This window comes from Desmodus rotundus, chromosome 5, assembly GCF_022682495.2.
Source record: "Desmodus rotundus isolate HL8 chromosome 5, HLdesRot8A.1, whole genome shotgun sequence".
Taxonomy (NCBI): Eukaryota; Metazoa; Chordata; class Mammalia; order Chiroptera; family Phyllostomidae; genus Desmodus; species Desmodus rotundus.
Window position 1 is genome coordinate 36158233 of NC_071391.1, and position 25143 is coordinate 36183375.

Below are 25143 nucleotides of genomic sequence, written 5' to 3' on the forward strand. Positions count from 1 at the left end.
AAGAAGACTAAAGAAGAGAAAAGGAAAGTGTCCATAATAATCCAGAAATAAAATTCTAGAAAATAATCAATATAAAGTGTGTGTCTGAGTAGAGGGATGATAGAGACCGAGGAATCTGAAAGCACACTAACCTTCTTGTTTTGTTCAGGGCAGACATAGATCTTAAAATGTTTATGAAATCCATACAGATAAATAAACATAAGCATGTATCTTAAAGGCAACCCCCATAAAACATTATAAAAAAGTAAAAAAACAAATAAAACAAAAAAAAATTAAAAGAAAAATATACACCAACAACAAAAATAAAGGCAATCACCCTTTAGAACAACAACAACAAAAATGAATCAAATAAAGTTTAAACCAGTAGAAGAAAACTTAATTTAGGCAAAGGAAAGAGAAGAAATCATTAAAAAAAAGAAAGACAAAGAAGTTATAGTAAGAAAATGTAAAATAAAATGGCAGGAAAAAATTGTAACACGGCAGTAATCACAATACATGTGGGGTAAATGGAGTGAAACAAAAAGCAAATAAAGCCACCAGGGCCTTGCGTGGACCAATGATGCTCGTGAGGAAATAAGTAGCATACGTCTCAGCACTTAAAGAGGAATAAGAAAAAAAGGCTTTCTAAAGTAAACAAAAATGAGGTTATTAAAAAAAAAACACTCTTAAAACAAAAAATCGGAGGTTATATACTACTCTCTTACCAAAGCAAAATAAACTAAATTAAGAACAAAAATATAAACCAAAATCCCTGACTACTGGAAATTTAAAAATACTCTGCTACTTAACAAGTATGTCAAGAAGATAAAGTACAAACGTACTCTGTTTAAAAAAAACATGAAAATGAGAACTACATATTAAAATCTCAAGAGGGGTTCAGAGCTCTATTAAAGAAGAAAATTCACTGCCCTAAATTGCACTTATTACTAATATTTAAAAAAACCCAAAATGGAAAAATCAGCATATTAAGTAAACAATATTAACTAAACAATATAAAAATTTAGCAAAGGAACAAGTGGGCAATCCAAAAGAAATGAGAGAATACTACATGCAAAACCAGATATATGTAAATTCGTAAAAGGACAACGCTAGCACAATAGCATTATTTACAAAGCTAACAAAACTTACAGAGTCAGTACAGGTAGGTTTGGTCAGGAAATGAAGAATTATCTTTTTGGACTCTATAGTGGTTTGCTATGCACTATGAAAATCTGAATAAAGTAGATAATTTTTTAAGGAAAGGAATTAAATTCCAAAATTAACACAAAAGATAGAGCTCGAGTACACCAATAAGTGATGAAGAAATGGAAGAGAACTTGGAGTTGAGGATGGAGGAGAAATTCTCAGTGTTTATGGTTAACTCTTTTGAAGTATCAATGACTAATAGAGATGAGTAGTTAGTAACTAACCAATTTCCTCCTGTAAGGGGAACTGTTCCACGCGTGGGAAATGTGGCCCAGCCCCCACTCAGAAAAGTCAGTGGGGAGCGATGTTGGCGGGCAGGACCCACACCCACGGACAGGTTCTCCTGTGGGAAATCAGGCCTGCATTGTACCTAGACTGCTATGAGACTTGCTCTTGCTAAAACTCCCTCACCCTGAGGCAGCAAATGTTTACTGAGTATCTTTATCTTCCTAAAATCTGTGCTAAACCACCCAAGTATGGAGTGTGAGCAGTTTCCCCCTTGAGCTGTAACATCCTTCTCTCTGAAGTAATTAGCAGTGTTCTCTCCTTTGTTGTCCTTAAAAGGTAATCACCTGTGGTGAACCTGTGCCTAGTAAATGAGGACCATCCTCCATGTAATGTGCCCAGAAAAGCAATAAAAACCTGTCCAGGCAGGGGTTCGCTCTCTCTCTTGGGCTCACTCCGGCTCTCTCGCCCTCTCTCTAACTTGGAGAGCGGCCGCCCAGCCCCTTTTCCTCCACAGGATTTCTGTAGTCCGTGTGTATTTGTATATTGCCTCCACAACACAAGATCCTGCGGGCCGGGATCCGGGTCACTCCTGAAAGTTAATATCTTGAGACTAAAGTCAGGTGAAGAGCAGATTTAAAAATCAGAAAGTATAGATCTATTTCACTCTTGCATGGAGTTGTAAATGATTTAAAGACAACACTGATCGATTACTATTTTAAAGGTGAGCTGTGGCCAAGGGTCAGATGGGCCTGGATTCAGAGCCTGGCTGACCACACTGACTCTCTGACTGCACCTGATTGCTAACCTTCCTGGGACTCAGTGTCCTCTTCTGTAAATAGGAAACACAATACTCATCCTATGGGGCGAAGGCAAGGGTTATTGGGAAAATGTATGGAAAATTAATATAATGCCTTGCAAATAGTATATAATAGTGGAATAAAAATAATTATGCATGTGCACCAAAGGGAAAAATACACCATCATCAAGTTAGGTTTGTCACAGAATGCAAGAATCAATAGTGCAGCAAATTAAAAACTATTAATTATAATATTTTATAAAAAGAGATTAAATCATAACAATTATATGTTCATATCCATGGGTGCTAAAATAGCATTTGAAAAGTCCAATAACCATTTAAAAATTAAAAGTAGGTGTTTATATAAATATGTACTTAAAGTCAAAAGTCAACCTTGTACTTGAGATAGTAAAGGCATTTGACTGCATATAGGAGCCAAACAAAGCTACCCACTTTTACTGTTACTGTTTTATTGTAGTGATGGTTCTTGTCAGCGAACAAGGAGACCATAAAAATCATAGATTACTAATCAGAAAAAAAAGACAAAAGTGATTATATATGTAATCCAAGGAATTGTGACTAAAACTATTAGCAATAAAAACATATAGATGTAATAAAAGTGAATAAAATATCAATAGCATTCTAGTATACCAAGTATAACCTGGCAGAAAACATGATGAAAAATAGAAATCATATTCATAATAATAACAAAAATATAAAATAATTCTAGGAATTTATGAAGGATATACAAGAAAGCTTTCATGGGAGAAAGGAAATCATTTAGGAAAAATTAAAATTGTTCTTCTGAGTGTTTACAGAAATCACATACATGTTTACACTGGGAAACATGAGCCGTGCAAATGTACTGCCCATTATTAAAGGGTGTTCTTTTGGCTAAAATTACAGAAATGACCTAGCACACAAGCACTGACATGTCTACTTATAACATTGCTGTTTTGAAAATGCTTTGGGTGGAGTGAGAGCCTAGTGCTGGTGAAGGGAAATAGAAGCCTGAGGAATGGGAATTGAATTGGCGTCTGAGTTTACCCACAGACCCAGAAAGACAGTCCCATTTGGTTGTCTCCAGGTCCTAGGAGCAATGGGAGGGAAGCAGCATTGGAGAGGTGGGGGATTCTAAGTCAAAGGTGGTGGCGGTGTAGTGGGGATATAGGCAAAATCTTACAGTGATAACTGATTTTATTGTGTTTGTAAATTTTGCTCTTTTTTTTTAATCAAGGGAATACATGTACAGAGTAAAAATCAATTTCTGAAAATGTGGCCATAGTATTCAGGGTCCCACAGAAAATTGATGCCGTGATCAATGAGGCCAGAGAGGAGAGTTTGATGAAGGAAAAATTTATGGGGGCATGGCAGGGTTAAATCCAAGAAGGAAGGCAGGGAGGGCCCTTGGAGGGGAAAACTTCCAATGAAAAAGTGATTCAGAAAGAAAGGCTCCCTGTCTCTGCCGGGACTCTGGACTGAACAAAAATTGTCTCCCTTGAGAATTTATAAGTGTGGATTTGGAGTTTGACATTGTGCCATTGTTTTTTTGTTGCTTCGTATTGCTTGAAAGAGTTGTGATCCTACTTGGTTCCTGATCCTTTGTTTGTTACCTGTTTCTCTGGGTGTTTTTAGGGTTGTCCCTATACTCATTATTCTAAAATTTCAAGATAATACACCTTTTTCATTCATTGTGCCGAGCACTTGGCCTTCTTACAGTTCCTGAGGCTATTCTCACATTTGTACAGTGAATGGGCTTGGTTCTTAGGTGCTGCCCTCTCTGTGGGTCTTAGGGTCCATTTTTCTGTGCTCTGCTGAGAGAGTTGTGTCTCGTCTCTGTTTTTCATCTCCCCAGATTTTGGTAATATCTCTTGTTTCGTGTAGCTTTCTTTCCCCTTCTGTTTGTGGGTTTATATCTTTTTTATTTATCTAGTGTTTTCTTTATAAGAATTGAGGAAAGATCAGAGATTGATGTGTGTGTTCAACCTGCCATGTTTAAGTGGAAGACCAGGTTACTGACTTTCCTTCTCTACTCCATAAACAGTGAGTGGTGTCTTAAGACTTCCCAGAAAGGTGGAAGGAAGGGAGGAGGAAAAGGGGGTATGAAGCTGTTTAATCCTTTCTCTTTTGCCCTTTCTATCACTGAACTGGTGCATCGTAACACAGGTGTTTGGTACCAAATTCTATTTCCTAGTGACATGCTTTATTTGTGACTCAGTCTGGGCGTGGCACAACTGGGAGGCTCTGATGGACACAGTAACTCAGCTTGGGAAAGAATTTCCCGTTGATGACAGAAAGGAGTGGGATTATTGTTTGTTGAATGTTTAATTTTGTTTCTGAGGTTAAATCAAGAGAAGAGTCCTATGGTCCTTATGTGGCTCATCACGGTCCTATAGAAACTCATGAATAGTCAGTCATGAATGAGAAGAAACTGAGCAAGCTAAGTATCATAAAGCTAATAATTCTTCCCAGTAATTTGGGGATTTAGTGCAATCCCACTTAAAATTCTGACAGGGTCTTTATAGAACTTGATAAAATGATTTCACAATCATTTATAAAAATAGACAGACAATAATATTGAGGAATATTTTAAGAAGGAAGAGTACCTTCATTTCCAAGCCAGAAACCTGGCTTGTCAGGCTTGATGCTTCTCTCTCTCACTCTTCCACATCCAATCCATGTTAGCATCCACCTCTAAAAGATCTCAGATCAATCCCTTGTCTCAATCACCATGTCACCTGCCTTAGTCCATCACTTCGATATCTTCCTAACCCATCTTTCCATATACCACCAGCTCCATCCAACGTGCTCTCCACTCAGAAGCCATATAAGGTCCTATTTCTCTCCTGCCCTCACCTCTTTATGTCTTTTCATTGCTGATCTCCCTCCACTTTCTCCCTTGCTCATTTTGTAAGTGCCATTCATTCATTCATTCAACACTACTTATTGAGAGGTTTTCAATGGGTTGGACAATAAGCTAGGCTCTGGGGAAATAATGAGCAAAGTCAGATTTGATTCCTTCTAACACCCTAGGGGGTAAAGGCAAAGGACAATAAACATGAAAAAAAGGATTCAAATGTGTTAGTGATTGAGCCAATACCAATTTAAAATAATAGGATTAACTTTTTGTCCTGGCTGTTGTAACTCAGTGGATTGATCACCAGCCTGTGAACCAAAGGGTTGATGGTTCAATTCCCAGTCAGGGCATATGCCTGGGTTGCAGACAATGTCCCCAGTAGGGGGTGTGCCAGAGGCAATCACACATTACTCTGCCTCTCTTTCTCCCTCCTTTTCCCTCTGTCTAAAAAGAAAATAAATAAAATATTTTTAAAAAAGGAAACCTAGAAAAATAAAACATTAAAAAAAATAATGAGATTCACTTTTTATTATCATTACTTGGCAAAATCCAAACAAAGAAGGTTAAATTGAACACTGAGGAGGCTGGGAGAAACAGATATATTTATTCATTCTTGGTAACATGGTGAATTGATAGAAATGTTTTATAGAAGAATGTGACAAAAAAAATCTCAAGAGCTGAAAAAGTCCATATCCTTTGATCCAGTAGTCTTGGGAAATTATTTCAAAGAAACAATTCAAAGGAAGTAGAAAGAGTGGAGGAAGACTTTACGTACAAAGTTTTGGTATCGCAGTGCTTCTTATGTTAACAAAAGACCTGACATCACTTAAATGTTCAATAAAAGAACAGTTAGATAAGCAGTTAAGGCAAGCTGATGTAATAAATTGTGACCATGGAAACAAAATCCAATGCAAAAAAATGGGACACAATGTGTTCCAATGTGATATAGAAACTCTACATACAGATGAATATACAAAGAAACAAAGTTGCTGCCAAGTGTCAGAATGGTGATCTTTCATGTGATTGGATTTAATAATTTTTTAAATTAAATGACCCACTTAAAAAAATGGTTGGATTTTATTGTGAAATTAACTTTGATTCTGTAGAGTATATTTCCCAGTGGCCATGTTTATATTTGAGGCAAAGTGTTCTCAAACGCAAAAAATAATTGGCTCCTGGAAAAAAATGTTCTTTTGTCAGTACGGGTTTGTTGAACAGTATTAAACCTATATCAGAAATGAAGGGCATTATGCATTTTACATTGTCAAGGGAGATTACAGAGTCTCTCCGGGGTGGAAGCATTTGTCAAAACCCAGGAGCTGTGTTCAGAACAAGAGAGTGAAAAAAACTTGGCAGGTGTTAGGGAACTCCCAATCCTTGGCAAAGACGGGGCATGTCTCCAACCCCTGGGACATCCCTGTGCAGTAACACTGCCCAGTCTCTGTATCCCTACAAAGAACATGTGCTCCTGGGCAGCTGCTGGGCACTACAGACTCAGAATGCTGAGGACGGACAGGCACTGAGGGGGTGCGGAAGGGGAAGGGCTTGCACCTCTAGTAACCCAGGGTTCTGGAACTCTTCAGGCTCAGAGCATCTAGACCTTCTCTCTCACTTCTAAGTTAGGATCTCTGCAGAGTACATCTTTGTACTGTGAGGCAAAGCTGTTCAGAACTTGGTATCTGTTGAGTTCATGGTGGTACAGCAGGGCCTTATTAGAAGATGCTTAGCCCTGGCTGGGTAGCTCAGTTGGTTAGAACGTCATCCCAATATACCAAGGTTTCAGGTTCAATCTCTGGTCAGGGCACATACAAGAAGCAACCAATGAATGCATAAATAAGTGGAACAAAAAAACAATGTTTCTCTCTCTCCCCCTCTCTCTCTCCCTTTTCCTCTCTCTAAAATCAAAAAATTTTTAAAAATTTAAAAGATGCTTTGTGTATAAGACATTTAATTTTACTGCAGAGGAGAGAAGACTGCCTCATGACAGCCCCAGAGGAAGGCAAAAATGAATCAAGAGATCTGAGCTTTGATTTTGGTCCTGACATTCTCTGGCTATGAGATCTAAGCCCTTAACTTCTTTGTGTTTCAGGTTTTTTCCACTTATAAAACTCGGAGGTAAAACTTGCATGATCCAGCCTTAAAATGAATTTCTAAAAAATTACTCAATTGGGAGTGTTTTGAAAGGATTTCACTATTTCCAGATGGCCAGCAGGGATTCATGGCATTACAATAGAGAGGGGATGTCAGAAGTTGTTCAGGCAGTCTTCTTAGCTCACCACAGCTAGCCCCTCCAAGAGGAAGGAGTGTATTGGATGCAGAGAGCACTCTATTCCCCAAGAGAGGGAACTCCAAAGCCAGCATTTGGAATAAACCATTTTGTATAATGGTTGAGAGGAGCCATGGGCAGACGTGGCCCACCACAGGAGATGGCTGAAAGCATACGGGTAGTGCCCAATCCTCCACGTAGAGTCCAGTGTGAATTCTCAAGGCATCCAAAGAGAACAGATGGACAGACACCCGATAGAGCTCTCTTACTGCAGGGGTTCTCAAAGCGTGGTTTATTTTGAGAGGGTACTACAGAGACCCCGTTGGGACGCTGGGGCCTTTTAAAGGGGACTATGAGGTGAAAACTATTCTCATAATAATACTAAGACATTGTTTGCCTTTTGCAGTGTGTTCATGTGAACACTGATGGTGTTAAAACAAGGTGAGTATAACTACTGGAACTTAGTGCAGATCCAGGCAGTGGCCGTAAGTATATCAGCAGTCAATGAATTCTTTACTGCCAGGAGCAACCACCAAACAAACCGCCAAAAAAGTCAGTTTCACTTAAGAATATCATTGATGAAACCATAAGATTATTAACTTTACTAAATCTCTGTACCTTTGAGTGTACATCTTTTTATTATACTGTGTGACTAATTGGGAAATATGTATAAAGCACCATATATATATATGAAGTACCATGATTGCCTCAAATAAAAGCCCCTGTGTGATTGTTTGAGGCGCAAGCTGGGCTGCAAACGATGGGTACTCAGACTTGAGAATCTGGCAGACATCTCCGGAATGAAGTGAGCCTGTCACTTCAAGGAACACCACGGGCAGCATTTGCTGCCAACGATAAAATTCAAGCTTTCTGACAAAACTTAGCATTTTAGAAAGCCCGTATCTGTCACTATGAATGTTACAGCTTTCCAATATATAAACCCTTTTCCGATGAGACCGGAAATGATGCTAATGAATGTGATTTTTGATATTGTATAATGAGATGTCTCAACATTTGGATCATCTGCATAACTCAGTAAACCAGTACTTTCCAAATGGCCAATAAATGATGTTACAGAATCATTCAGTTGTAAAAGATCCAATCAAAGGAAAGCAATGCATTTTAATGTAACAAAATACAAGTTCACTAGCATGGTTTAATATTCTATGTTGTAATTATCCTTTAAGAAAGTAGAGTAGTCCCCCCTTATCTGAGGTTTTGCTTTCCACGGTTTCAGTTTCCTGAGGTCAATCATGGTCTGAAAATATCAAATGAAAAATTCCAGAAATCAACAATTCATAAGTTTTAAAATCGCACGCCGTTCTGAGTCGTGTGATGACATGCCCCACTGTCTTGCCCTGGAAGTGAATCATCCTTTTGTCCAGTGCATCCACCTGTATAGATTACCTGCCTGTTAATCACTTAGTAGCTAGCTGTCTCCGTTACCAGGTAGACGGTCACAGTATCCCAGTGCTTGAGTTCAGGTAACCCTTATTTTACTTAACAATGGCCACACCCCACAAGAGCAGTGACGCTGGCAATTCGCATATGCCAAACAGAAAGTGTCAAGTGCTTCCTTTAAGTGAAAAGGTGAAAGTTTTCAACTTCATAAGGAAACAACAAAAAAACACAATCCTACACTACGGTTGCTAAGATCTACTCTAAGAATGAGTCTCTGTCAATGAAACTGTGAAGAAGAAAGACATTCACGTTAGTTTTGCTGTCCCACTTCAGAATACAAAGCTATGCCCACAGTGTGTGACAAGTGCTGAGTGAAGCTGGAAAGGCATTAAACTTTATCGTGGGTATGTATCTGTAGGAAAAACATAGTGTATATAGGGTTCAGTACCACCTGTAGTTTCAGGCATCCACTGGATGTCTCAGAACGGATCCCCAGCACACGAGGCAGGACCACGGTGCCATTGTAGAGTTTTGGTGTAGTGTCAAAGAAGGTCATCTGTAGTTATCTGAAAAGGTAGTTAAAATATTCCTCCTTTTCCAATTACACATCTGTGTGAGATAGAATTTTCTTTATATATACTTCAACCAAAAAACCCCCCAAAACCATGACAGGTTGAATGCAGAGGCAAATATGAGAATCCATGTGTCTTCTGTTAAGCCAGATATTAAAGAGATTTGGAAAACTGTAAAATAGTGATGCTCTTTTCACTACAATTCCTTTTTTTGGGCAATAGTCATTTTCATAAAATATGTTAACATGTAATAATAAGTTTATTATTGCTAATTCATTGCATGTTGCTTTTTTAAAATTAGGTAATATTTTTAAATTTCTGTTCTAATTTTTGATATGGTGAATATTGAAATATACAACCCACATAAACAAAAGTATGTTGGAGTTCTCAATACATTTTGAGTGTGTAAAAGGGGCCTTGCAGTGAAAAAGCTTGAGAACTGCTACTCCAAGATCCTTGCAGAGGACGTATTGTTTTGGATGAGTAATTGATATGGAGAGGGCAACTCCACTTTTATTAGTTTGCACTATTGTGTTTGAGGCATTGTGGGTTAATTGGGCTTAATGGCAAGTTTTGATTATCAAGACAAAATCATCCCTGGAGAGGCAAAAGGAAAGTCATCTATGACCTAAGATGGTAGAAATAACTTTAGAGAATATCACATTTTGAAAGTCCTGACTAACCTTCTCTGTGCCCTTCCAACTGGCTCCTGTCCCCTGAGTGTACAAAGCCTCCCCTTTCCTCCAAGGAGGGTCTGGCCCACACCCCCTGTTCAGATTTGGCCACTGTGACCACATGTGCACTAGAAGTCTGCCTTCCAGGTCAAAGCCAATGCCACTCCGAGTCTGACAATCAGGTCACAGCACTTGGGAAGGTACCAGGCACTTCGAGGCACTGAGAATAAAAAATGAGTGTGTCATGGCTTTTGTCCTGGGGACTTCCTTTCTTTGATGGGGAAGAAAGTCTCCTGAAGAAATAATTACAGCATTATGTGATAAATGCTCTCCTGTACATAGTGACCAAATTTGTCCAACCAAACATTGACACACTCTGACAGCTGACAATGGAACCACCCTGAGGGATCTGGGACACATGTCTGCTGTATTTGTTAAGAGACTCCCAACAACTCCACAGAAATTCTGTGCAGATTTGTCCTTGATTTCTCCCAAAGACCCAGAAACAATGGTTTGTACCTTTTTAAATTTATTTTTTCATTCTGGGAAATAATGGTGTCAGAACAGAAGAGATCAAGAAGCTCATTAGAATCAGAAAAGATGAGTAATGGGTCCCTAACATTTTATTTCCTCTGGGCTGGTGGATGGGAGGCACTGGAGGGAATTTTTTCCTTCATCCTTGTTCCAAGTGGTTTCCACCCCCAGGCAAAGAGCCCAAGTTTGTTCAAGCAGGTCTCCCACACCAGCTGAAGCAGATCAAGCTGAATCCCAGAGTCAGAAGAATGAACTATTAAGCAGCTTCTAAGATCCCAAGCCTTAATTACATGTGGGTAAAATTAAACAATAGGGCTCTTGACCTGCCAAGAAATGTCGGAGTGCCCTCTGGGTGGGCTGTTTCAGGACCGCAGAGGTTCTGGTCTGCACTGGGTATTCTGAAGTCCCAACCGTGCATCCTTTGCTCCCCCTTCCTTTGGGGCTGACTCAAATCCCTCTTTTTAATCTCTTTCCCCCAGTCCCACTGTTCTTTCCCAGCTGTGGCAACTCCAAAGTGAAATGAACAAGAATAAATCAATGAACAGAAAAAGCGTGCTCAGTGCCACCCACGGACAGCCTGCCACCCACAGTGAGAACAAGCCACACTGGGTCTTAAAGGCAATCCAAAGGAGAGGTGGGGCAAGGGGCCTGCAACCCCCTTCGGAAGCTTGGATCCACTACTTACATTGGATTGTGGTCAAATCATGACATTTCTCTGATCTCCAGTGAGCTCGTGCACAAAAGCAGGTTATTTCTTGAGAATTCAATGACATAATGTATAAGTGGCACAGAGTAAGTCCACTACTCATCGTCATAATTTTCACATCTTTTTGTGTAATCATTTGATTCGTGTCTGTCTCCCCACTAACCTGAGTTTTATGAGAACATCAGCTGGGTCCTTTTTGATCATTATATCTCTAGAGTTTTTGCACAGTGCCTGGCACATGCTAGGTATTTGTTGAGATAATTGTATGATAAAAGTGACTTGGCAGAGTCCCAGCTAAGGATCAATTCCAAAATAGCAACTTTGGGGTCTCCGGACAGCTCCTCTCACGGACCCACATTGCTGATCTGGAGCATGGTGTCATGGGGGATGCTAAGGGGCACCCGGAGTCAGTAAGGAAAGGGTATGCCGGGAAACTACCAGTGCCTGTTGTGGTTAAGGATGTTGAATAGTTGTCGACCCTGGTCTGTGGCGTCAAGAGCAGGTCCCTTTTGCCAGCGATTTCTAGCACAAAGATGCCTATTGCATAATCTGTGGATAGAGCCATTTGAGGAGGGCTGAGGTTACTGCATGTGTGACCTGAAGGCAAGCAGCATAACTTCCGGAATATTTTGTTTTTAAATCACAAGAAAGAAAACACTTAGAACAATGCTACGCAAAGAAGCTAGAAGCATACCACTATTTTGATGAATTCACTTGCAGGCAATGTGCCTTTCATGAATCATTTGGCAAGAGTGAGCAGACCTAACACAATTTAGCTAGTGTATCCCACGACTAGACAGACAGCACTTTGTAATGGACTTTTCCCGACCCATAAAGTAGCTCCTCTACTCACGAGGATAATCCTTTGGGTGCGTCTTCTCAGACCAATTCCCATAAAATGTGAGCCTGTACTTGGCAGTTCCACAGGCGCAGCAGTCCAAGATTGGTTTGTCAGTCACCCCGTCAAATGTGGAATCTGAAACAGGAAGAAAAGGCACCAAGTGAGGAAGCAAATGTGGGTCTTGGTCTCTTCCTTAATGCTTGGCAATAAAAATATGAGGTACAGTTTTCATTGACTGATAACACAGAAAACCGGGTCAGCCCTAGGGCTATAAAGGATTTGTATAGCTCTAAGTATGGTAATTATATTCTGCAAAAAAACAAAAATGAAAACTTTTGCTCTAATTAAGTGAGGAGACCTGTGGTGCCAATAAGGCAGAATATTAGGATGGAGGTTGTCTTGAGACCAGGGATAAAATAGACTTAGTTATCCATTCTGGGCCCCGATTTCTTTCCCTGCCAGTACTACAACACGATTATTCCACCATTTTTTTAAAATCCTCACCCAAGGATATGTTATACTGATTTTAGAGAGAAAAGTGTGTGTGGGGGTGGGGCGGGGGCGGAGAGAGAGACATTGATATGAGAGAAAAACATCACTTGGTTGCCTCCTGCATGTACCCCAACTGAGGTTCAAACTTGCAACCCAGGTATGTGCCCTGACCAGGGAATGAACCTGCAACTTTTCAGTGTATGAGATGATGTTCTAACCAACTGAGCCACATGGTCAGGGCCTTCCAGCCAAATTTTAAGAGGGTGTGCATGTAGGCATTGTGTATGTTCTCTCTAAGAAATATCCCCTGGGGCAAAATTGCCAGGACCAGAAGGAGCTGCTTTGAAGGAGAGCAGTGAGAACAGAAAGACAGAGACAGAGGGATAAAGGCCTGCTGAAAATTATTTCTTTTTAAAAAAGATATGCATGCATAGTCACATCACTTTGTATCAAGCTTTCAGAAATTTTAATGGGAGTGGTGGGGTTTGGAAATATGTTCCAAAGTTCAGGTTTACTTCTGAACACAGTGGTAGCCAGGAAAAACGTAAGAATCCCTCTCTGCCCCCATTTTTAGCTGTGAATAGCCATAAGTGGAGAAAGAGAGATTACATGAATAAATTCAGGATACCCGATTGTCAAGGCCACATCCCTAACTGTGCATTGTTGCTTGTAGTCTGCTCTGCTTGCTGTAAGATGAAAACAATGACTATAGCTGCAACTTGCTTCAATTGCTTCATCTTCTGTTCTTCTAGCTGCATTAACATAAATGTTCATTCTTTTCCAAGTTGGACACTTATTCTTAAATATTATATAAAGAACAGTAACAAAGAATACAAAACTCTTTTGAGTGTAAAGAAGAGCATTTACAAGTGTTCCATATGGAATTTACCGGGTTCATTTGCTTTGAATATACAAAATCAGTGATGGGAGAAGAAGTGCATTCTAGGTTTTAGAATGGAGAAAAAAAGGACACTTGATTGTAATAAAAACTACACCGTACAGAGTCCTTCTATGTGCTGATTCTTTTCCATATATTGGTAGGTTTGTCCTAGCAATCCTAGGAGGAAAGTTCTTTAGTTAACCTCATTTTACAGATCAGAAAACTGAGGCAGATTAGGTCACCAGCCCAAGGTTACAGGGTCAGTGAGTGGTGCAGGCAGAACTGGAGGTTAGGGTTTTTTGAGTCTAGGGCCCATGCCCTTAATCTCTGCATTATGCCTGTCTAGGAAACACCTTCTGCTGGATAGGTCTGCAGAAACACCAATGAGTGAATTTTTTTCCTGTGTGTTTCTCTTTTTGCTTTTTCAAATGAAGAATGGTCCATTTAGAAAATTATCTCCCTGCACAGCTCCAGGATTTCTAAACAGCCCTAAAGAAGAGGTCTGAAACCACCCAAAATAGAAGTCATTGTGTGGCAACTCTTTGTGCACTAGGAAGAGGCCAGAGCATCGTGTGTGCTTAGGAGCAGGCTCCCCACTGCCTTCTGCACAAGAAACCACGTCTGATTCCTGTGTGAGCCACTTTGATAGTTAAGAGACAAGCCCTGTTGAATATATTTTAGGAAAGGCAGGGTAGATCAATAACTCCTGAAGATTTTTTGTTTTTTACATTTCCATTATGACCAACTATGTTGCGAAGAAACGAAATCAGTTTTGAAAAAGGGATTCAGAGCTCAGAGATACATGCTGGGGTTTCGATTGTTAACCACCAGGCAGCGTCAAATGAGACATGTCTCAGGGAACCAAACGGAGGCAAATTGGTAAGTTTACCCTAAAAAAGGGCTCTCAGGTACAGGTAGTAAACTTAAGATGTATCCAGGAGTTCAAAGGGATACATTTATAATAAATCCTTTGGACTTCCCACAGAAAATAAGCTTCCACTTAAAAAAATAAAGGTCTAATTTTGAAATTAGAAGCAGCCATACTGTTTCCTAGTGAGGAAAAGTCAATTGAAAGTGAACCAGGTTTTCAAAGGGCAGTGATGACAAGCGTTCACTTCCCCCTTCTCCCAACCACAGCAGGGCCTGCCAGCTACGGGCAGCGTCAGGTCCTGCGGCGTCTCCAGAGGTGCGCTCTCTCCCCACTTCTACTCTCAGTCCATCAGCTTCCTTTCCAGCTGTCATCCTTTAGGCTTCATTCTTCTTACCTTTTCTTATGGTCTCTTCTCTCCCACACTCTCTCTTCTGTTTTTTCCCTTCATCCTTCCCTCTCTTTGTCTCTTTCCCTTAATTGTTTGTGACACGGTTTTAGAGTGAGCGTGCAGATGCATGTGTTTATGATAGGTCACCTTTTTGAATATTTTATGTTTCTCATTTAATTGTAAGTAGCTTAATGTTTAATGTCTCTTCTTTGAAATAACGATTGCCATTGCTTTTGATCTGTGCAGTTCCTAATTTTCCCCCTATGTATTAACAGCTTCAACTGGGGGAGGGGGGAATACTCATTTATCTCTCCCCTTCCTTGATAGATTTGATTGGACTCACCACAGAAGCAAAGAACGTAAAGACCTTAATGAAAGAGCTAGAGATAATTAAGTAGTCATACACATTTAAGAAAAATCCCTTTGCTCTATACTCATAAATTAAACACTTTCTTAACGTGATCTGCTTGCTAACTGATGAATTTCCTCCCGGGTCTGCTGCCTCTGGGGATCATCTACAACTGTATCTAATGATCCTATAGCCAAGGTCCTGCCGGGCCTCTTCCCCCCACCCCCACCCCCTGCCCCATAAAGTTGCCATTAGAAAGTGGTGTTTTTATGCAGGTGTGTGCTTGGTCATTTTGATAGGATCTCTGCTTCAGAAACCAATAGATATGCAATGCCGTTTTATCGACACTGTACCTGCAGAATTTTAGCATATTCACAGCTCAGACAACCACTGAGGCTTTGGGAAGCACACTTAGTTGAGGATTGTTATTAGTACATGGGAGTGTCAGCAAAGTGTCTCCCGAGAAGCCTCAAATCTGGGAAATAAGGCTGTTTTCTGATAGTCGAACTAACAAAGCCATACCCCAGAGGGTGTAAACTAACAGGTGGTTTATAAATGTGGGATCCAGAAAACCCACAGCTCTGACCCACAGGCCCTCACTGTCATCTCATGGAGCCAGGACAGGCATGGGAATGCCCTTTGAGAACCAAGAGCCTCAACAGCTGAGATGTCCTCTGTTTGGAGAAAAGTGAAGTGGATGTGTGCACAGGGAAATACAGGAAAGGAAAGCCCCAAGGGCCACATGTTGTGATGCCTGCCTGGAGGCCAGCTAGGGCCCTGACCTGCAGGTTCCAGCTCTCCGGCCCCTGTGGCAGGTATGGCCCTAATGCAGGGTATCTGACCTCTCTCCTTTTGCTCTTCCCATGCTCACTGTGCACCCCCCCATATAGAATCTAATTTCTGTTCTAGTTCATCTACAGGGAAACCTATGCTTTACTATGCTTTGATCTAACAAAGGCAACAGTTCACTCTACTGAATTGGGAGGTAGTCCCTTAGATAGAAAGGAAGTGGTTAAAGGCATTGGCTCTAAGATTCAAACCCTGCCCTCTACCACGAGCTGTATGATGCTGAGCAAGCCATTTAAACTTTTCCTGCCTGGGCCATCTATAAAATAGGGGTGATGTAATTATTAGTTTTTTACCAAATCGGGTTGTACAGATTACATGATTAAGGATGTGGAGTGCTTAGAATAGTGCCTAAGATGTAGCAAGCACTCAAAAAATATTACCTTGTATAATTTTCCCAGAAGACTTTTATCAACCTTTTTCTTAGTAGTTTACGACTTGCTAGAATTGGAAAGGATTAGTTCTTCTCAAAATGCTAATTACTTTAAGTGCAAATAAAATCCTGCAAAAATGAATAGAAATGAGATAAAGATGTATAATTATAGAACATTTTCTATTTTTATTTAGTTCCTTAATGACTTCTAAACACATTCAGATGTTTAAGGTCTTAATTTTTTATGGTAGATTAACAAACAAGCTCTCAGATATAGATAACAATAACTAATACTTATATATAGCATTTACTATGTGCCAAGAAAGCATGGCACTACTTTACATACATTAAGTCAGATGGCTAGGAAGGGCAGAGGCAGGCTTTGACACAGGTTGCATCTGAATCCAGGCCTCTCTGCTCCGACCTCTCCAGTTTACTTGGTCTGCATGGGCTTTGTTAGACTGCTTTCAGCCCATGGAGAGGTTGATGATGAGCTTGCAAATCTAAGGACCAGATCCTTGAATGTGGTGAAGTCACAAGGTCAGTGCTCTGTTGGCAACCCCATCTCCTTGGAGAAGATCCCCCCCATATTGCCTGGGTGCCACGCAAGTTCCTGCGGGTGGTTATTCTGGAAAACCATTAAAAACTTCCTAAAGGTACACAATTGTGCATTCCTTAATTAAGTCCTGTGAATTATTCCAAGGAACCTCTTCAGAATAATCACTGTTTCACAAAAATAAAAGACGACACCAATATAAGGTACATTATCTCCTACCCAGGGAATCAAGCTGGGTAATTAGAGCTTAAGGCAGATCCAATTATCCAGAGCACACAGCCAAATTAAAAATTGGAGCTACGTGAGGAAGAAGGACTGGAGGAACTCAGAAAGCCCAATCATCTTTATTCCCGAGGCCAGATGTTTGGACTGAATGAGCCACCTTCCCCTTCTTTGGCCCTTTGCCGCCCACATGTTCTTACCTTGTTCACAAAGTTTCTTGGTCAGAGAGCCCTCATCCTGAAAATAAATGATGCGTTTCTGTACGATGCTGGCCCTGTGGGGAAAGAAGACACAAGTGCAGTGATGAGGCAGGCAGATTTGGGGAATGTCAGTGCCTTGCTTGGCCACCCATAGCTGTGTGGCTTTGGGTGAGTCACCTCAACTCTCTGTGCCTCAGTTTCTTCATTGGAAAATTGACATTATTATACCCCTACCCCTACCCTGCCCTGGCTGATGTGGCTCAGTGGATTGAGTGCCAGCCTGTGAACAGAAGGCCACTGGTTCGATTCCTAGTCAGGGTACATGCCTAGGTTGTGGGCCAGGTGGCTGGTTGGGGGCATGCAAGAGGCAACCAACTGATTTTTCTCTCCCTCCCTTTCTCTCTCCCTTCTCCTCTCTCTGAAAATAAATAAAATCTTTTTAAAAAATAATACCTACCCCATGGCATTGCTATGAGAACTAAACAAGAAAATATGTTAAGAGATTAGCAACAACCTAGAAACCACTCAATAAATATTAATAATTGTGTTAGTGGTGTTGGTGCTAATATTAAGGTAAGAAAGTGAACTAACAGCATTCTTCAATAACTTTTCTCAGTGGTTCATTTTATTGTAGTTTCATATAAACTATTGAGACCATTTGTAGATCAACCAAATTCAAATCAGGGAAGCATGTCAAATCCTCTTCCTGAAGGGGAAAAAGGGAATTTAAAAATATATTTTGATTTGTTCTGAAAATGTCATTCTATATCTTTCCTGAAAGTCTAGTCAAAACTGTCTCCTGCATTCTGAACAAAGACAACTTCAGCTGTTATATCTCTCTCTTAAACATGTCAAACACAGGTTCTTAGAATCTGGAAGGAATATTTTGAGGTTGAAAAATGACTTACTTTTAGCCAGCACATATTTTCTCATTAATTAGAATCACACAGACATTCTACTTCTCCTTTAACCCACCCTGCTACTTATTTTTAGCTGGCTGTGTGGAAGTTGAATCCCAAAACCCAGTGTTCCAGTAATTTAAAAGTCTACTACACTTAACGCTGAGATAATGCCACTGGATCTCCAGCCATTTCTGCTGGTTTTCTTTAGCAATGCTACTCAATCAAAAGGTAATTTTTACTTTGAGTTACCCTTTTAAGCAGATAAAGGGAGCCCTTGACTCCATCCCAGCTGACTACACTGAACAAGTGAAAGAGTCACACAATTTGCCCTGTGTCACATGATCTCACACGCAGGAATGGGGCCAAGTGTGCAGAGATTTGCCGAGTACAGAGGCAGTTTTCTCAACGGTCTGGGCCTGGGCCAAGATGACTTTCCAAAGAAATGTCTACTCTGCACCCTGTCTTGCACAAAAGGATAAAATTCAGACCAGTCTACATATGTCTTTTATAGTTTTTCCCCACCCAGGGGAGACAACATGTTGAAATAAATGAATGAAATATACTTCCTGTCAACGCAAAGCTACTTTGATCATTTACGATGATCCTTCTGTTGACCATCAAGCAGAATGTCTCCTCAGGCCAAGAGAACACTCTTGAGAACACTGACTCTCACCCCAAAGCCAGATAATAAAGCCTTTTATTAGTCAGAGTATCCCACGGTGCTTTTTGGACTGTTTCCCACCAAGAAGGGCCTCAGGGACCCCTGTGGAAGGCAAGGAGAAGAAGGCCTAGTGGGAAGTATTCCAGGCCCCACATTCTTGCTTCAACCAAAGGCTCTATCCTCATTTCAGCCAAAGCAGCCTCCTGCCTTCCCCTCCTCCCCTCCTGCCTTCTTGTTGTATTTACTGGTACATTTTCAACAAGTAGTTGTTGGAGGCCTACTGAGTGGCCAGGCACTGGCCAGGGATACTGTCATGAACAAGACAGATGGGCCCCTTTCCATTCTCAAAGTTCACAGTACAGTGGAAGGGAAAGCATCAAACAACTAAATCCTCACCTACTCATTTAACACAACTGTGATGAAGTGCTGAATGGAGAAATCCACAGGGTGTGGGAAAGTATAGCACAGGGGGTCCTGACCAACCTGGGAAAGGCTCCCCCCAGAGAAGATGGGTAAGCATAGATTTGAAAGAGAAGAAGCTAACTAGGCAAGTGGGAGGGTGAAGCAAGGGAGAGGGCCTTCTTTGTAAAATCCTTGAAGTGGGAGAGGGTCAGGGCTCATTGGAGAACCTACAAATGGTGAGCCAGGGAGGTGGTGTGTGACAGCTGGAGAGTAGGCAGAACCACATCACCCAGAGCCTGCAAGGAGATGACCTTTTACTCCAAGCTTGATGAAATAGCTTTGAAGAGTGTGGCCTGAGGAGTGATCAGATTTACTCTTTTGAAAAAGCTCTTGGGCTGTAGAGTAAAAACAGGTTGGTGTGTGGTTGCAGTACCCAGAGCTCCCACACCACTCAAACTTTGTCTCAATAAAATTCTCTTGCCAAAATAGTTGGAAAGCCCCTGATGTACAGGATAAAATACAAACTTACTATGGTTTCATTTATTGCCATTTGGTGCCATGCTCCCTGGGTTGCAGATTTTGAGAAGTTTATGCCCCTTACCCGAACTCCTCTTCCACTCTACCAGGCCATTGCCTGTGCTGTTTCCTCTTCTGGAAGCTCCTAAAGCCTGCCTTTGCCAGTGTCTATAACAAATATCTTGAATTTTCTTCCTCCTGCTATAAATACGAGAACAATGGCAAAGCCAATGATTTAAAAGCGTGATCACATTTTGAAAAATTAAATCATCCCTAAATTTTCCAAAATTATGATTGTAAAAATTTGGGAGGCCAGAGATAGGAACCATGTATTTCCTGTAAGATGCTTCAGTTTCCCTCATCCCTTGTTTTCCAAAGTCTCAGGAGGCTCACTTTCTCGTCTTGATAATAGTTGCAATTTCTGTGCCCTTGCACTGTGCCTGCCCGTCCCTGCATTGTGGAGGCCTTTACGCACATTATCTCCTGTGTCGTATGCATTACATGTATCCCAGGTCCTCAGACTCCTCATCCAACACCCTTGGGCTAGGTGTGTTTTTGAATTAATTTTTCAGATACCATTAACATCCCCCAAATTAAACACATCAATATTCTGCAGCAAAATGTAAGAATATTTATACTAAGAGGGTAAATAAAACCATAACTAGCTTCATGTCACTTCAGGTCAAGCTTGGCAAACTTATAAAAATGCTATTGTTTTCAGAGAGATTGAGATGAGGGTTTATCTTCCAGAGGAGAATGACTGAGTTGCAGGAAGGTTCAAGTTACATGCCTAAGGTTTTGAAGTTCCTCTGTCTGCCTCCGAAGTCCACGGTTTGTCTTCTGCTCAGAGTGGTTATAAGGATTAAAGGTCAGGTATAAAAAAATACAATTGCCCTGTGATGTGAGCATTATTATGAAATGTAACCCTGATGAATTTTCCTTGGATCAGCTCATAGAACACACTGTGGAGAACTGAGATTTGGGTGGGTCTGGGTCGTGATCTCCAGGAAAAGCCAGAGCAGACATCTCCATGTGGCTGGCCAGCCCTCTGCATCACGCCCTTTGGATTTCAAACTCTGTGCAGATCAAACGTGGGATACAAGGCCTGTTCCGATCTGCCCTCATCCCTATCCAATCCTGCTTGAGCACTCTCTCCAAGTCATGTCCTATACCTGTGTTCATGGTCTTATACCTCTGGGCCTCTGTCCATGGAACCTCTTCTGTCCTTCCTTAGGACTCCTCAACACCATGCACACACGTACACACACACACAAAGTTCAGTTACCTAACTCACACTGAACAAAGATGTTACTTCCTTCAGGTGATTCCTTGGCCAGGTGTTCTTCCTATGAGAACCACTGCCACAGCCTGCTGGGTTTCTCCTACCACAGCACTGATGAACCTATATTGTAATTGCCTATTTACTCTTCTATCTCCTGTGCTAGATTATTCGATTTCGAGAGCAGGAACTGTATCTTATTTATTTCTATAGACATTACTGATGTTACTGTAGTACTGGGAGAATAAACGGGGTTTGGAGGAAAAGGAGAGACTTTGAGATTGAACTGTAGGATGTGAAGGTGGCGTCTAGGGGGCAGTTTGACATGGGGGACTGTAATTCGGGAGAGATGTGAGCGGTGGTGAGTGTGGAAATGGAGGTCGCTGAGGCAGAAGTAAAAGTTAAAGCTTTCAGAGTGGCTGATGTCACCCAAGGAAAGCACACTGAGGGAGAAGTCAAGCTAAGCCCAGAACTCTGAAGAAGACCAACATTCACCTACCGATAGGACAACAGAGATCGAGACTTTGATACGCATAGCTGCAGAAGATGTTTCTTCTTACTCCTCACTCGGTCAACTCCTGAGAGATGTTTATATTCTGCAAAAACGCATTTCACTTGAAGTCTGTTTGCATCAAAGTATAAAACTCAGCTGAGATTTATAAATCATATTATTGTTCAGGAGAATAATAGCTGCACAAGATGAGAAAGCTGTTAGTAAGAATTCCCTCGGCATTTCAAAATGACAAATTTCTCCCATTCTCTGTTGCAATTTGGCAGTCCTGTTGCACAGCATTTATATACTGATCTACTGAATGCTCTCTTATCATGAAAGAATATGTTAAGGAAATTGAAATTAAATTTCTCAGTGTGTTAGCTTCTCAAACTTTGGAATATTGAGATTCTAAAGAACTTAATCATTTCAAAAGTTTCCTTTTAAGCCTGAAGTAGGACATTTCCAGAAACTCCATCCTGAATCTCTTGGATGCTTGGCCCTTTTCTGTCTGAAGGGTTTGTTTACTGGCTGTTCTTTTTCCTTGAGGACTTGGCCTGTTGGAATGAAGTTAGAGTTTGCTAGGTTGTGGGTTTGCTGTCTAGTGCTGAAAGGGCCTGGGATCCCTACTCTTTCTGAAAATGGACAGGGAGACCTCAGGAACTAAAGGACGTAGCCATGAAATGACTTAAAACTACACGCTAATCCTTAGGAGCTGGGGCACTGCTGTGTACACAGAATTCATGCAAAGGCCTTACTACGTGCACATTGCAAAAGGTCAATATTCAGTCCATGGTAGCCATTATTGCTGCTGTTCTTAAATCACCAGCCCTTAACAAAGTACCCGGCACATTAATGTAGTTAATAAATAGCAGCTATTATTAAGATCGATGCCAGGTCTGTCTCACTCCCTTGTGAAGGGAGGAGTGAGGGTGCTACCCTGCTTTAGGCGGAGCTAATGCATGGCCAAAATGAAGCTCAGGTTTGTGGTCTCCAGACTATTTTTGCCCATCCTCATCCCAATTCCAGTAAAATCCCTATTACTGAACACTTCTTATCATACATTACAAAATTTGTCTGTGAGCTCAGGGATGTTTTCCACAGAAGTGATCCAGTTTATAATCAGCGTCGTCTTCCTTTTCCCGTGAAAGAACAGCTCCGTGGGAAGCCCCAGGAATGAAACGTTAAAGTCACGGCAATGGTAATATCATCAGGAACTGAGGCTATCTGCCCTGTTTCACTTCTGAAGGACCCCAGCTGCTACCCTGACCATGGCCTCATGTTCACGAGCAGGTATGTTTGGAGGCTGGGTGCATTTCATGGCCCTTATCAATCTTCTATATGGCTTTAGGGGCATCTCAGGACCTGGAGCTCTGTCCAGGAGTTAACAGACACCCTGGCGGCCCACGGTAATGTGCCCATGGAGAGAAGGGGAGAGCTTAACTGCAGGGCTCTGTACAATACACACTCCATGTGTGCCCTATAGTAAGGTTACAATCCTCGCTTGAAGTCACAAAACTATAGATTCAAAGATTGGTATAGTCACTTGTTGTTACTGCAAAGAAGCAATTCTAGTAGCTGCCATGAGATTATTCCTGCTTAATTATCACTCATTCATAAACGTTAGTTCTAATTTTAACATAAATGAGAGGAAAATTCGTTTTAGCACTCAGTTTATTTCTTCTTAGAATAACCCCGAGGACCACAAGTTTATTGTGGTCCCATTTTCTCTTATTATGGTCCAGTGTCAGACCTCATCTTTATCATATCTTCTCAATACTATTACTCTAGGATTTAACATTTTACCGCCTCCCCTGTAAAATCCAATAGAAAATTAACAACGAGGAATTAATTTTCATATCACAAGAGAGACATAAAAACAGACTAAAACTGGATTATGTTTTAAAAGAATGAATTTAGATGTGAGAGGCATGAAAAGCAGGAAGACATTCATTTACTCGTGTTTCAGTTTAACAGTTGTGTGAGGCGCTGGAAGTAAAGCGATGAATAAGACAGTGTGTGTGCAACAGCAAATAGTTGACAGCCTGATGAAAGAGAGAGAGGGATGTAATCTGGTGAATCAAAATACTGCATAGCAAGTACGAGAGTCTACCCAAGACTCATTTCTTCCATCTGCCATGCCTGCCGAACTCTCTGCTCGGGAGGTAGTACAAGGTAACCAATAATGATACCCTGTTCTCACTTTCCCAGCCTTCCTTGCAGCCGGGGGATGGGAGGTATATGACCCACATGTGGCTTCAGTAACGTAAGGGCAGGTTTGCAGGACAAAGGGGAGGCCTTCTGAGGAAGTTTTGCTTTCCAGGTCAGAGAAATTAATGAGTCACCCCTGCCAGTCCTTTTTCTGTCTTTGATTACAAGCACAATGTATGAAATGAGGCAGCCTTTTTATGGCCGTGAGGAAAAGGCCAAGAAAAATCACAGAGGTACTGGCCCTGACATCTTTTAGGTGCTGGAACAATACCAGCAAGTCACCTACCCCTGGATTTCTTGTTTCGTGAGAAAAATAAGCCCCTGTGCAAGAGATTGCACCGGGGAGCACTGTAGGACTTGGGTGGCAGTGGGGGTGGGACAGTTTGGCCAGAAGAGTCTTGGAGTAGGACATTATGAATGAGGACTTAAAAAGGGGGCTTGGATTGGTGGGTGGGAGGTCACGCTGCCATTTGCTGCAATTTTCCATCAGGTTCAGAAGACAGGCACCTGTTTACTGTGACTAGGAAGGCAGCAGGCATTCCTGCAAGTACACGCCAGCGCGAAGAGAGACTGGGCTGTAAGGGGAAGGGCGATAGGTGGGATTTTGACAGGAAAACACGGATGTGGGAAATAATTTTTCTTTGGAGGAGGCTGTCACATGCCCGTGTGCCATGGCTGAGGAAACAGTGGAAACCCTCAGGGGTACCTGCTAAATCACTGGCTGGAAATTTGTCACCTGTTGGGAAAAAAATCTTAAATAAATTCACATAGACAAAATAAATACACTGCAGGATGTGGAAGCTCTGGCAGGTAGACAATGCTGGGTAGTGAACAGGACCATTTTTCATTTCCTGTAATTGTTTTAAACCACTCAATTCTGCACCCCCCCACCCCCCTGGCATCTTTTGACCCTTTCTGGGTTCTTTTCTCTGGCTTGAATTACCATGGCATTTCGTAACCTTGCAAAGAGAGATGAGCCTGGAGGGAAGGCAGTATCTCGCAATGCATCTTGAGGCCAGGATATCTTTTTCTCTTAAGAATACAAAACCGTGATGGTTTATGGTCCTGAAAAATTACTTTTAAAGAAAAAAATCAGCCTCAGCATGTTATTCAGCATTTAGCAACATGATCAATGGTGCCTGGGATATGACTAATCCAAGGACAGCGGACAGTTGGGTTAACTGCTTCTGTAATACTATTGAACCCATGATTGTTCTGTATAATGTCTCGTACAGTTAAGGTGCTGGGCAGCCCCTGCCTCACTTTCTCCTCCAACTTCTCCACGTCTATAAACCCTCAGCAGATTGTGAGCCCCAGGACTGTTTCTTATTCCTCATTAGCACCTGGAACCTAGCAGAGGATCTGGCCAAAGCTTATTGAACCTGTGGTTCACAATCTGGGGTCTGCTGATGGGTTTCAGAATGATGGAATTTTGTGTAATGTCC

General features: G+C 41.4%; 1 protein-coding gene across 1 annotated transcript in view; it reads right to left on the bottom strand.

Annotated features, from left to right (window-relative positions):
- The window catches only part of SPON1 (spondin 1), a 259314-nt gene that overhangs the window by 137846 nt on the left and 96325 nt on the right, over positions 1-25143 (bottom strand). Inside the window, exons 4-5 of the mRNA XM_024558840.4 lie at positions 17238-17311; positions 12073-12195 (exon numbers count right to left, since the gene is read on the bottom strand). Coding sequence (XP_024414608.1) covers positions 12073-12195; positions 17238-17311 — 197 coding nt within the window. The remainder of the gene's footprint in view (positions 1-12072; positions 12196-17237; positions 17312-25143) is intronic.